This window comes from Crocodylus porosus, unplaced genomic scaffold (assembly GCF_001723895.1).
Source record: "Crocodylus porosus isolate Cpor-Errol unplaced genomic scaffold, CroPor_comp1, whole genome shotgun sequence".
NCBI lineage: Eukaryota > Metazoa > Chordata > Crocodylia > Crocodylidae > Crocodylus > Crocodylus porosus.
The window spans coordinates 130,608,693-130,623,506 of NW_017728943.1; the positions used below are offsets into that span (position 1 = coordinate 130,608,693).

A 14,814-nucleotide genomic window follows, 5' to 3' on the forward strand; every position below is an offset into this window, starting at 1 on the left:
TCCTTCCCAAAAAAAGCTGTAGCCACCACCATGCCCTGTGAGATGACCCTCTTTTGCATGTCTGTTCTTACTGAGTGCAGCAATGTTAGTACCAAATTTTTCAAGTTCTCTGCCCATGAGTGCTTTCGCTTGGGTTGGTTCACTGTTAGGATTGTCCCTGAGGGTTGCAGACATTCCAGGTTGCAAACTTAATTACTTGATTTGGACCACAGATAGCGTGATCCCACTGAATGTGGTTTTCAAGTTAGGTGAAATGAGTCAGATTTTTTTTGAGGCTTCTTTTCTGTCCCCTTCCCCATATGGGGTAAGCAGAGTACATCCTAGATATGCTTTCTAATTCATGATTGCATCTTCCAGATTGCATACCTGTCTCAGTTCCAAGCATGAAACAGCCATCATACAGTACTATCATTCTGTGTAAGTCTGTAAGTAGAGGCTTTCAGTAATTATTAGTACCTCCTCTCATTGCCACTTGCCCATCACTGTAGGACTTATTATTTGAGGAAGACACCTGCATGTGTCTTTTAATGTGGGGATGCCATTGTGCATTAACAATCACATGATACTTCACAGGAAAGAGTCCTTAATCCAAGGAAAACCTAGGTGACCAGAGATTTGTATTGTGCTGTTGAGAACTTTTTATTTCTACTTTTGGATTGTTTTTATTCCAGAAACCTCACTTTCAACCTTGTTGCCACAGGGGAGTCTACCAGGAGTACATAACTCCATATGGCATCATTTTTGAGGTCATTGGTAGCACACAAGCCTTTCCACCATGTTAAGGTTGTGATCCTTGGGAATAGACACTTATGTGATCTGTGGATTCTAATTGTTGTACTATAGGGAGTGTTGACTGTTATGGCAGTAGAGATGTGTTGACAGGTTAAGGAAGTTATTGTCAAGGCAGGGCTGAGTCCCATTAAGTGACAGTTGATCAGCAGATAGGTTACTTCTGGTGATGAGCTGGGCAAGCTTGGGGTCTGTCTGAAGGCTAGGACTTGGTGAGGAGGGCTGGGGACTGGAAATATTTTTCTCAAGGTCTGGCCCTTTTCAGTTTTAAGCTGTAAATGTTTATAGTTGTATGACTCTTGCTTCAGAGTCTTAAGCCTCATCTCAAACTTGCCAGCAGGCACCAGTAGACACCTACATTTCTGTACTGTCACTTACCTACTGCATGCTGTAAGGTGTGTATACCATTCCATGGCATGCTAGTCCAGCATAGAAATAATTCACCTTATGGCAGGTGGTGCCATGTTTCAAGGATCAGGTTTTCATACCTGGAATCACAGATTCAAATCCCTGCACCGTTAACAGTGTCTTTCATACCAAACTAGCCATAGGACCCATTAATTAATTAAGGTTGCATTCTGAAACAACTTTGAGGCTTTACAGAGACTCAGCCCTTGTGCCCTTATCTAAATTTTCTGTGTGGACCCTGTGGGATCATTGGCGTTTTGTATTAGGTTCTTTATTTCTTTTTCTTTTTTAAAAGAAAACAAGAATGCTGCACTGTTGCCTACTACATGGAGCCTTGCATACACCCAAGGTTAGCTGACCCCATAACCTTGAAGCCATGGAGTACTGTTGACCTCTCCAATTGGCCTCATAACTTAAGGCAGGATTGTAAGGATGCTATAGCACTAGTCACTCTGTGTCCTCTTCTTACCTGTCTCAGGAAGTCGGACAGATTTTGCCCTTGATGCACCCACATGTGCATTCATGTACTATTTCCAATGTATAGGGCATAATGTGGAGATGACTGTAATGAGCATATTCAAGTGGCTTACAGTTGTCATCGAGAGAGTGACTGCTGTTGAGGAATATCTTTTAAATAAAGGACAGGAGACTTTTCAATTCTTACTAAGAAAAAGCTTTTAACTAACAGGTTGGCTAACATTTTGCCGTGCCTTAAAAATACGTTATTAATTCCCTTTCAAGCTCAGTATCATTATGTAGTTTTTTATTACATTTTTATCTAGTCAGGCAGCTGGAATAAATTTTACACTACGCTTTCAGTTTTGCTACAGGTGTTCAGCTATATAAATCCCTGAAAATTATGTGAATGACCTATGTCCAAATAAAGGAGCTGATACCAGGGTTACTTAAGAAAATTTGAGGATGTGATCTTAGGAAAAATCATCAACCAGCTGTTTTTAGGCAGTGACAGAATTACAAGTTGTCTTAGCTTTTCAATAGAAAATTGTAGAACAATGGCGCTTTCTTGGTCAGAGCTCTCTCTGAAATTTTTGTCTTCAAAAAGGATCAATAATCATTGGGTCACTTTTCTAAGTCTTACCAACTTTGCAAAAAGAAAACTCGAGTTCCAGATTTTATTTACTTTTGCAAGCAAACATGCATTTAATGTTGTTTTATTCACTGTACTTATGGGCTTCATTTTGTGACTAGGTCTCAGCAAGGAGCCTTCCTCTGTGTTATTTGTCAAGAGATTTTTTTTTTTTAATTCCAGTCTCCTTCCTGCTTACAGAAAAATATTGGATGTATCTTGCTGCTGTTGAAACAACATTTTGATTGACCAGCCTTTTTAGAGTCCAGTTTCTATTCCTGACACAATACCAGGCAAACATAACGTCCATTGTTGCCATCTCAGATTTTTATCACATGATGCAGTATTTAATTACTGTGTTGTCTGTAAAGCTCCAGTTCTTGGCATTATGTGATAATGTAAGGCTCTCAGCTTTCATTTAAAAACCTATCCCTTAGTTCTAGAGAAGAACATGAAAATATGACCCTGAAGTGCTCAAAAATTGAATGAAAAAGAGCTCAGCATTTATTACTTTCCAAAGTCTCATGATTTTTAAGCTGCCCTGACTTTGCACTTTAGGGTTGGCAGTATGGTTGACATTTGTTTATGGCAACACCTAGTAAAAGCAACAGCTAATCAATAATATTTTTCCCCAGAACACTTACTTTACTATTTATTCATCGGATACTCCCTGTAGCAGCAGTAGATGCTTAGGAGCAGCATAGCCTCAGAGCACCAATGTGTTGCTACTTACAGGTGTATAAGAATGATGTTGTAGACGTGATTGGAAATTGTGCAAGAGGCAAAGATTTAGTAGGGTGATAGCTTTTATTGTACCAAGTATGTAGTTGGGATAAAGCTTTTGAAGACATACTTTCTGATTATAGGAAGCTAGGCAAAGCAAGTGAAGCACAGCCTAGGAGAGGGTCTGATAGAAATTCTCAGGCATAGCAGACACAACTAGCAAAGGACAAGAAGCTGATTACTGGGAGATCAGGGCCTCACAGGCTTAAGATGTTGCTGTGTAGTCTGCCTGTTTTTTGATTTAAGTTGTGGATTTTCTGTTGTAAGCTGAAGATGTTGGTATCTTCCTTGTTACAGTAGTGTAAGAGCAATGTTATAGCTGTGATGGTCCAGAAATTATGTGAGAGGCAGGTTTCTTAGGGTGGTATCTTTTATCAGACCAACTATATAGTTGAGATAAAGCTTTTGAATGTAAGACCTCAGGTCTCTGATTCTGGGAAGTTAGGCAAAGCAAGTGAAGCATAGTCTAGGGAAGGGGCTGAAAGAAATTCTCAAGTGTAGCACAGACACAATTAGCAGAAAAAAAGAAGCTAGCTTCCTATTATAATTGGAGACCTGAGAAAATTGTCTTACATTGGAAACCTTGTCTGACTTTATCCCAAGTAGATAGTTGGTCCAATAAAAGATATCACCCAAAGAAATCCTGTCTACTAACAGGCATTTACTGTACTAGACATATTTTCTTCAATAAGATAAATTAGCTGCATTTGAAGCACTTTACCTAATGCCTGGTAAGACTAGACTTCTCATTTTCTGCCCTCCAGAATTTTTTTTTGCAAGCCTTGAAAATAAAATTTTGCTTATTCGTTGCCTCTGGAATGTCTAAGCTTTGCTACACGGCACAATGAGTTGGCGACTTTCCAGGAGGCCAGGGGCCATGCGTACATTTGTGTAAGATTGAAACAGTTGCGTTGTCCTGATTTTCGATTCAGAATTGCGACTTTGGTAGGTTACAAGCCTAAAAAACTAAACTGTCTGGCATTGTGCTATATGCCTGTAGTATCCATGGGCAGCACCTCTGCATTAAATGCAAACATGATTGCGGGCTCACTTCTGTAATTCCAGTGAAGCATGTTCTACCCAGGGGCCACAGTTTGCTTGGCCACTTCAGTTAATCTGTTTATCTTAATAAGCAGAGAGAAAGATACAGTTAGGTATGTTAGTTTGAGGTCAGATAGGGTAGATTTGTACCCTGTAGACTAATTAAATCAGAGATGTATACAATAAGCTTTCCTAAGCAGTAGGCTTACTTCATCAGATGCTGTAAAGGGATTGCCTGTTGCAGAGCTGCTAAATAGAAAGCAGTGACTAGAATACAAAGGGTAGGGAAGAGAGAAGGAAAAGGAGGGGGCATTGTTAAGAGAGGCAAGATGGGTAGCAGACAGGAAAACAAAGCAGTTAATCCTTTGGGGCATATAGGGGTTTTAAAGGCTAATCCAAGTAAAGGGGTAAGAATCCATCCATCATCTTGGTTTTGACCAGGGCTGCTCAATCAGATTTGGCCACCAGGTCGGTAAGAAACCCTGCAGGCTGTGGCCCTGATCACTAGATATAGTACACAAGGTGACTTGGGGCCCAATCCCCGTGCATGGGCTAGGTGTAGGTGGCACAGGACCCAGTCCCAGTTCATGAATATGGTCAGAGGTGGCATGAGGTCCTGGGGTCCGGATCCTGGAGCATGGAGCCAAGTAGAGGTGGCATGAGGTCCCTGGGCTCACTTCCTGATACATGGAGCCAGGCAGGGATGGCACAAGGTCCCAGGCCCCAATCTAAGCACATAGGGTCAAACAGGGACTGTGCAGTCCAGATCCATTTGTGTGCATCCAGATCCATGTGTATGGGCTCTTATCAAGCCTGCATCTGGGCCCTGCACCCTGCATGTGGCCTGTGGGACAAAAGGTAGCACCACTGGTTTAGACCGTATTTAACACAATCCAGCATGTTGAGGATTTCTTGTTCCGCAATTTTTTGTTCAATTTCATATTTAAAGTGTTGAGGTCTAAGAACAGCCACTCTCATGCCAGCGTGGAGTGACCAGGGCAGTTCTGCAACAGGCTTGTGTGCCTTTCTGGAACTGGTGTCAAATCAGTGTTTATTCACATAGGGATCTGTCCAATGTAGACAGCAGGGGGCAGCCTGGTAGCATATATGCCATTGGTGGACGTGCAGGTAAATGGTCCTTGGGTGTTATAATCAGTTTGATTTGGGCCAGTGATGATGCAGTCTGTGTTGATGGGGGTATATAGCTGGCATCTGGTGCCATGGTGAGAGTAGGATTTAGGTAATCTGTTGCTGGAGAGATACAATTTGAGGTTGGGGGGCTTCCTGGAAACCAAGGATATGTTTATCCTCCCAGCTACCTTGAGGTGGTCTTCATTTTCCAGGCGGATCCATGAATGATCTGTCTAAGGAGTTCAAGCTGGAGGCTGTAGGTGATAACCAAAAACGTTCAGTTGTCCTTGTCTCAGGATTAGTATTGTAGTAGGTTGGAATGAGGTCTGAGTCTGTCTCTTAAATTGAGTATTTACAGTTTTTTAATTGAAGAAATCTCTGCATGCATCCCAGACAGTGAGATCAGAGCAGCCAGGTTTGTGATGTAGAGCTTGTCTATAGACGATGTGCTTTGGACTGAAGGTTGCTGGTGTGGAGCTTGCTGTAGCAGTTGGTTGATTTCCAATACAATGTGGTAATGTAGCCATTGCAAACTTTCCCAGTGGTGTCCAAGAAATGAATTCTGTGGGTGGAATATTCCAGCCACTTCAGAGAGGTGAAAGCTGTTAAAGGTATTAAACAACAAAACTTTTAACAACAAAATTGAACGAGAAATTGCAGAACAAGAAATTATCCACAGACTGGATTGTGTTATGCATGGTCTAGCCAGGCACGGGCAAAGTTAGAGTCCATTTCCCAGCAGCCCCAGTACTGGCAGCTTCTTATGATGGGTGCTGTTGGACCCAGCCCCACTGCCTGGGCACCCTGTCCCGTCTGCCCCACACCTACTCCCAGAGACAGGACCCAAGTGGGCAAGGCGTGGGGCTAGGCGGCTGGGATGGGGCTGTGGTTGGGAGCAAGATGGTTGGGGGAGCCAGGGAGACCCCAAGAACTTGGGGAGCCTGGGGCCAAGGCCACGATCCTCTGCCTGCACATCCCTGCAGTGAGTGTGAGTACCATGCTCTGCTCCAGCTCTGACGCTGCACTGTCACTGCCACAAGAGCCCGGTCCTGGCTTTAAGCAGCTCCCCACCCAGCCACATGCCCTGCCCGTGCCATTCCCAGCCGATCTATATGAATCTCCCATGCCGTCATGGCCCTGACGCTCCCAGGTTCTCTGTGGTGACCAGCTGGGGGCAGGGGCTCCTGGAAAATAACGTTCGGCCACTAGCTGGATCACCATTTTGCCCACCCCTGGTCTAAACCAAGGCTGTGGGTGGATTCGTCTTATCCTATTACCTGAACTAGTTTTTGTAACCCCTATGTCCCTCAATGGGTTAACTGATCTGTCTTGCCTCTCTCAGCAGTGCCCCCTCCCTATTTCCTTCCCCTTCTCTTCTCTGTCCTTTGTAGTCTAATTACTGCTTTCTGTTTAGGAGCTTTGCTTCCTGCAGTCCCTTTACAGCAGGGGTGCTCAACCCTTGGACCATGGGCCAAATCCAACCCACAAAACTATGTCATCCATCCCATGGGTCCAGAAATTTGGTGTTCAGGGATCAGTAGCAGTTAACTACCACTTCAGCGCAACCAGATTTCCAGGCCCCACATGTCTGGATTGGGCCCTGGCTGAGCCAGCATCTCACGCTGGATCAGGTGCATGGCCAGCTTCCAGCCCAGCTTGCAAAGTGGACCATCTAGCCCACAGGATGAAGAGGTTGCACACCACTGCTTTATAGCATCTGACAAAGTAAGCCTGTTACTTACAAAAGATTATGCTATAGATCTCCGAGTTCATTAGTCTGTAAAGCTTATCTTAGCCTGTTAAGTGTCAAAGTAGATATTAAAAGTGAAATACTCCTCTTAGAGAAGCTAAAAATATAAATATTTTTCTTTATTGATAGACTCGAGCCACAAAGTTTGAGGAGAGTATGGGTACAGAGTTTTGGTGTAAACCTCTCAGACAGGGGGAAGCTTCACGCCCATTTTGACACCCTAATTTATGCTGTTCATGGAGGCATAGAAGCCAACTTTTATTTTTGCTGGGGAGGGAGGGACTAAGATGATGGGTCCCACCCCCTGCAGCAGAATAGCTGGGGCAGAGCCAAGCAGAGCCCAAGGGGGGCGGGGTAGGGGTGGACGCAGAGGCTGCTCACTGAGGCTTCCGGGTCCCCTGCCCTGCTGCCCCCCTTCCCCGAGAGCCCCATGTTGGTCATGCTGCCATAGCAAGGAACTCCCTGACGGTCTGGCAGTAGTGCAGGGCATAACTCCACATCGCCAGCTCCAAGCAGGGCATGCCTCATCATGGCTGGCGTGGGGCTTCTGGGGGGAGAGAAGGGCAGGAACCCCCAAGGGCGCAGTGGGCAGCCTGCATCTGCCCCTGCCCTGCACGCAAAACTAACGTCATATGCCCCCACCCTATGCCTCCCTCCCCAGTAGCAGGGTGTCACTGCCCCCCCTGCTCCCCTTCCCCCCCCAGGACAAGCCACCCACAGCTCTGTTCCACTCCCGGCCCCAGGCCCCATGCACTACCCAGGCTGGGCAGCACGCCCAGGCCCAGCTCCTGCCCCACTCCCTCCATCTCTGTGGGGGCCTTGATCTGTCCTCACACTGCCCCACCCCAGACTTACCTGTAGGCAGCTGGGGGAGCTGCTGTCTCCCACTTTCTGGGGCTTTATTCCTGGCTGTGTGCATGTGTGTGCACGCATCTATGCACTTGGTGCCCCCTGCATCCCACTCCCCTTGACCACTTGCAGACTGGAACTCTGCCAGCCTACGAGGGGAAACCCTCCATATCCCATGTTTCTCCATGGTGAATGGAAAACCCCCTGCAGGACCCTAGGAATCTGGGACAAATGTTGTCCCAGAGTCATGTAGCCTGGGACTGGGACTTGATGTTCACATTTCTGGACGGTCCCACCCAGTTCGGGACTGGTGGTCACCCTATGCCTCTTCCCAAGTGGCGGCAGGGCCCTTGAGCCCCCACATACTCAGTGCTTAGGCATGGAGGGAAAATGCAAATCTGGTTTATTTAGCCTTTCTTGATGCTTTCAGGACTGGAGTGTATTTACATGGGATCCTGATATTTGTCTAGAAAATCTTGCAAAATCTTCCTCAAAAAACAGTTGTATATCTTCCTACTGCTCATTTGGAGCCATGTTAAAATATCTATATTGTAAACTATGAAAGAGAAGGTAGATTCTGCTTCTTTTTGTTGTTACACTTTTGAAAGTGTGGAGTTGTTGTTTGCCTTCCAGCCAGTTTCACCATACCTTATTTTCCTGTAGAAAATGAATCTCTTCCTGGTCAAAACTGATGACACAAGGACCTTTTTTATTTCTGTGAAGACGTATTTCAATGCTTATTTGTCTTAAAACAAGGGTGCTAAACATAAATGATACTTGGGTCTTACATGCAGAATTGTGTCCTGAAATGTATTTTAGATGGGGATCTGTATCCTTTGATTCATGGATGAGAGATTACTGCATACACGCTGATGGAAAAATAAATTATATTTTTACTTTGCTGGGTAGGTATCTGTATATGCTCAAGGTTTTGGTTACACTGTGGTCTGATGAGCAAGTGGACTTGTGTGTGGCTTGTTTTAATCATCATTATCCTAGAAGGGGTCGTCTAGGTAGGAGACGAATATAAATGCTTTGCATAGCATACTTTCAGGCCCCAATCCAATAAAATCTTACTGCTGAATTTAGTTTTTATTTATCTGAGCAGCCCTCTTAAGATAGTATTACACAAAGTAGGTGTTGCAGGATTGTCTGTGGAGAATTGGACTCCACATGGTAGTATATGTTCTAGCAGGGTTTCTTCAGGATTAGATCCTTGTTTTGTACTTGTTTTTCTGACAACCAGCATGTTATTTTCATTGCTTTAATTCTCTGTGGGATTTTGCTATGTAAAATTATAGTGACAGTGACTGCATCTATACATGCAGCACACTGTGTGCAGTTGTTGCTGCACAGTCATGTAGTACTTGCATAAGCAAGTACTAAATAACTGCTCAGTAACTGGCATTCCTGCACGGTACCATCACTGCATGGTTTTTTCCAACGCTACTGTACAGTAGGGCTGTGCGAAATTTCAGCATCCATTTCATTACGAATCCTAATCGAAATGGAGGGCTCAGAAACATCTCCAGAATGAAATGAGTCATCCAAAACATTTCGGAAATATTTTGGAAAATTTCAGAGTTTCGGAGCTGGGCTTGCAGGGAAACAGGTGTACACCGCTGCCCTGCAATGTGACTTGGCTCCACAGGGAGCAGAGATCCCCGCCGGAGGTCTCTTCACCTCCACTGGCTGCACGGGGCAGGCAGTGATGGCAAGGAGACCCCGGGCATGGATCTCTGCTTCCTGCGGAGCCAAGTCGCATAGCAGGGCAGTGCTGGTCCCTGCTGTGCTCCCTGCAGAGCCAGGTTGCAGAAATCTGGGGCAGGCAGCAGCAGGAAGGAAACCCTCAGCGTGGATCTCTTCTCCCTGTAGAACTGAGTTATGCAGCAGGAACCAGCAGGCTTGCCACTCTGCACTGCTTCCCTGCCCCACTACCCAGCGTGACAGGGATCAAAGATCCGCATGGGGGTCTCCTTGCCTGCACGGAGGGCAGCAGCTCTTCCCCTCCCCCGGACAAGCCACCCATGGTCCTGTTCTGCTCCCGCTAGGGCCCTGCGTCCCCTGGTTCCAAGCCCCTGGGTGGGTTGGGCTGTGCAAAGCTTCCCTTCCAACCTGTTCAAAACAGTCGTCCAAAACGAAACAGGACAGTGATCCAAAACACCGAAACGAATCACTGTCCTCCAAAACAGCTGAATCCAAAACCTAAATCGAAACGCAATCATTTCACACAGCCCCACTGTGCAGTAGCTTATTACTATAGCACAGTATTGTTGCTGCACACTTAGTGCCTGGCAGTGCTACTGGTTGGGGTCCCCTGTGGGGAGAGGGGAGGGAGGGGGGAACCCTCCCTGCCCCCTTCACCTCAGGGGCCATGCCAGCCGGTGCCTGGCCATGCCCCCACTCCTGCTGTTGGGGCAATGAGGGGGGCAGCAGCCCCTGTCATGGTGTCCCAGGGAGCACAATTCTCTTCCCAGTGGGGGGCCTGTGCTGTGGGTGGGAACAGGGCAGGCAGAGCTGCTGCAGCCTGCATAGAGCAAATGGTGGCAGCAGGACTTGGAGGGGTGGCTACAGAGGCTAAGCTGAATTTTGGGGTGGCCGTAGTCCCCACCAGCCCTCCCTAGTGCCACTACCGCCTCTTACCCCTGGAGTAAGAAGGAAACCTAACAGGGGCTGCTGCACCCTGGCCAGGCAGACCGTGGCTAAGGTCCCCAGATGGGAGAGGGGAGGGAAAGGGGAATAAACCCCCTCCCTGCCTCCTTTGCCTTAGGGGGCCATGACAGGCAGGCATCTGGCCACACCCCTCACCCACACCCTGCTTCAGCTAGAGAGCAGAGTGGCAAGCCCAACCCAGCCCAGCCCAGGGCTGAAAAGCATGCTGGGATGCTGGGGGACTCAGATTTAACTTAAACCAGGAAGGGGTCTGGGACAGCATAAACCATTTTGACCTCAATCAGTTAAGTCTGATACTACATCCAACCAGGTTTATCTTAAACCAGTTTCAGCCACTTTGAAACTCACTTATGTGCACTGAACATCTGTTCTTTTACAGGTTTAAACCAGTTTCGATCACTTAAACCGGTTTACATGTAACTTCTGTCCCTGGCCATACTCTCTGAGCTGGCGCTTAATCAAACTGCATTTGCAAAGATTGAGAGACAGCAAGCAAGGTTTTCTGGTTAGGTTTGCATTAAAGCTAATATAATGGACATAGCAAACCCAGAGGCTCAGAGAGGAAGCAGCATAAACACTTGACTTTTCTGCCTTCCAGTTAAAACAGATACCTAGAAAAATAATTATTTCTCATTGTCAGGAGTAAACCTGCCAGCGTGGTTTAATAGAGGCTTTTTCTTTCTTGTTTTTTCATTTTTGTATAATCTGGGTAAAGGATTTAATTGATTGTAAAGAGCTCTTGCTGTAGTTCATTATAGAAGGGCATTTATCTGGACAGTCTGCTGCATTTGGAAAAGCTTCATTCCTATACTAACAGCACTTTCTGAGTTAGCAGAAGTTAGGGAGAGACTTTGGGTAAAAAAATCAGCGTGGATGGAAGATTAGGCAATTACACTCTGATTATCAGGCTAGGCCCCTCTTTTACTGAGGCCAACAAAGGAGTGGACTGAAGGGAGCTTCAAGGCTTTGGGCCTCAAAAATGCTGAACCTCCAGTTTTTAAAATGCTGCCTGTGTCTCCAGTTTCCTAAATCTGTTCATCAGAATGACCGGTTTATAGACCGAGACTCATAAATTCAATTTGCAGCCTTGGTTGTTACCCCAAAGACCAAATTTAGGTGAATGAATGTTTAGATCAGCGCTTCCCAATCTGTGGTAGGAGTACTACCAGTGGTACACAGTCAACCTGTCAGTGGTATGTGTTAATGGATTTATTATAATTACTTTATATGAAAAAAATTTGCTGGTGGTACTTAAGGTTACATTGTTTTAAATGGGTGGTGAGCAATCTATCAGAGTTTGGGAATCGTTGGTTTAGATGCAATACAAACAGATATTACTTGCAATGTTAAGATTATTTAAAGATTTACTGTCAGTATTATCAAATATCTATACATTAAATTCTGTTGTGCTCATCATTGGAGTTTCTCTAGTCCATAAACATAATTAGAAGAAACAGCCTGTCTGGTGGAAAGGGAACCAGAGAGATATTGCAAAATGCCAGAGATGTAAACTAAAAAAAAAATTGTTGTATAGTAATTTGGACAGTGTTTTTTTTCACCTGTGCTACCTAGCTAACTAAACACTTTTTAACAAGGTTGACAGGCTTCAGACCATGTTTTTTAATGAGTATATAATCATAACCCTGGGGTAGAAAGGTGTGGGAAGAATCTGTATGTGCGCGCGCGCGCACACACATGCACACACACATACTGTGATTAGAGTTACAGACCAAATCTTAGCATTAATGTGATATTTATTTAGCATAATAATAAAAAAGCAGCACAAAAGCAGTAAACATTAATATTCAAACATTTGGATAGCATCAACAAAGTGGGTAAAGTATACATTTGAAACAATAAGCAGTCTGTATGCCCAGAATCATAGTGTTAAGATGTTCTGTTCTAGGGATACGGTTTGTATTATCGTGAGGTGTCTTCTGCAATGTATGATAATGTGTAGAAAGTGTCTGATCTAGTGTGTTGTATCTATGGTGCCCATTCAGCTCGTCGTCTGCAGCTCAGCCCGTGGGAGAGCAGCATTGTCAGCAGACTACTGACTCCCACGCATTCATTCTTGGCCAGAAGCAAAAGCACAGCTGCCTTGTCTGGAGATGCAGGTAAACCTAAAAGAATAGACCTCACATTTTTATCCCAGCCATTCCTTTCAGAAAGTCTCTTTGATATGTTTTTAATTAAATGGATTAATTAAGTTTATTTGTAAGCATTCTAGGTTTGTATACAGTGAGCTAGATTAGTTTGTACAATACCATGGAAGTTTTTTGCTATGCTTTTGTTCTCTCTTGCTCGCTCTCTCCCCGACCTTCCCCTCCCGCCCACTTCCCTCTTTGTTTGAGTTTGTCTCTAGTACTTCTGGAGGTGCAGCAAAATAGACACAAGACATCCAAGCATCATCATCCATTTCTGTACAAAGACCTGAGATTAACTACTTTATTGCTGGATTAATATTGATCAGTATATTTGGTTGGTTCTAATTAACTTATTTTCCAACATTAAGCTGTTGTGCTTCTAAATGTAGATCCTCATTTCCAATGGCTTTAGTAAGATGAGTAAAGTTGAGCAAGTTTGCAGAGGTACTGCCTTAGTTATTAGGTAATTTTTCACCAATCACCAAATAATTCTGTGCTATTCCATTGAGTGAAAAATGACAAATATTGAAATGTTATTTTATTATAAAATATCTTGAAAACTCTCAAAACTAGAGACAGTGTCATCAATATGTTTGAAATAATGTTTCAATATACTACAATAAATGAGAAACGCTTCAATCTATAATTTATTATGGTATAGGGAAAACATGATTGTAATGTTTATATATAGTAGAGGGATTGCTTGGCCACATTGCATTTGTTGACCCCACAGATTGTGGAGCAAAGCCTATATTTGAATTGTAGGACATGGAAGAGGTATTAGAGATCTTGTCAAGTAATGCTGAAATATACTTTCTCTTAAGTATTACTGCTGTTAACTATGCCACAATACTGTTCCGTGGACAGATATGGGGAAGAGGGCATGGATCATATTCTACAAATGGAACAGTTCAGTTAATTTTTTTTCATGGTTTTTGTCTTCAAACCAAAGGTTTGTAAAACTAGTACTGAATATTATGAAATTATATTTACAAAGTACAGAATTGGAAATGCGCTATTGACTAAGTAGTAGTTGAGAAAGAAAGGTTCTTGATTTTGTAAGCAGTCACTTTACTAGAGCCGATGTAAAGATTTTTCAGTGAACACGCTGACAGGGTCTCATGCTATGTAATAAATTGTAAGGTGAATGAAATACTAGGAGAGATTTCAAGAAGTTTGAGTGGCTAATACAACAGGATAATTCTCTAGCAATGCCTTTTCTGTGCTAACTAGAACTATACCACCCAACTGCCCCATATGCCCATTGTTTTCCAGTTTTATCCCATAATAGCAATAACCTCAATACCTCAGTGTAGGTCATTTCCTGAAGATTAATGATCAGGTGGTGATAATGTACCCTGAGCCTATCAGCTTATCCCAGCCTATCATTAATGCCCAGGCAATAACCCTGCTTTATTATAAGTTAAAGATGAACTTCAGTGCAAAAATCAAAATCAAGTTAACGATCAATTTTTGTTCTTAAAATCCTTATTAAATAACACTTAGGCACTTTCAGGAACTAACCCTTTAAATTCGTCTAAACAGATCTGAGAAACTTTGTTGATATATCTTCAGTGAAATGGGATAACTCATAAACAGTGTTTAGTGACACAGACAATGGAATATATTATTTGATTTTTATATATGTAGTAGGAGACTCAGGACTTACCTAGAAGACTAATTCACAGGCAGGAAATTATATATACCATATTTTCCTGCAACAACATGCAGCTCTTCCTTCCCCCCCACCCAAAAAACAAAAACAAGCCACAAACAAACAAACAAAAAACAATTAAAAAAAAACCCACAAAAAAACCCAACAGTTACGGGAACCTGGAATGCACATGAGAAAATATATTAAGAATAGTTTCTGCTGTTTACTGGGGAAAAGCAAAGATAAAATCTGCACGTGATTCATAGAGAGCAGGCCTAGCTCCCTAGCTGCTGCTACTCAGATACTTACTACAAGGAAAAGTCTTTTTTCCTTTGTTTTGCTTTTTTAAAAACAAGGTGTATGTCTTATTCTGGAGAGTGCTGTATGTTGAGAAAATATGGTACTTTACAGTCGTTTAAAAATTATTGCTTTGCTGCTGCTCCCGTTCGTGGGTCATTCAGCAAAGGAATCTTGTGAAACTTCATTTTCATTCATTGCTTAT

General features: G+C 43.8%; 1 protein-coding gene across 9 annotated transcripts in view; it reads left to right on the plus strand.

Moving 5' to 3' along the window:
* The window catches only part of MAP7 (microtubule associated protein 7), a 182,323-nt gene that overhangs the window by 135,967 nt on the left and 31,542 nt on the right, over window positions 1-14,814 (plus strand). For all 9 annotated transcript variants that reach the window (XM_019550194.1, XM_019550192.1, XM_019550191.1 and 6 more), the window contains one exon: window positions 12,515-12,628. In XM_019550194.1, the coding sequence (XP_019405739.1) occupies window positions 12,515-12,628 (114 nt within the window). The remainder of the gene's footprint in view (window positions 1-12,514; window positions 12,629-14,814) is intronic.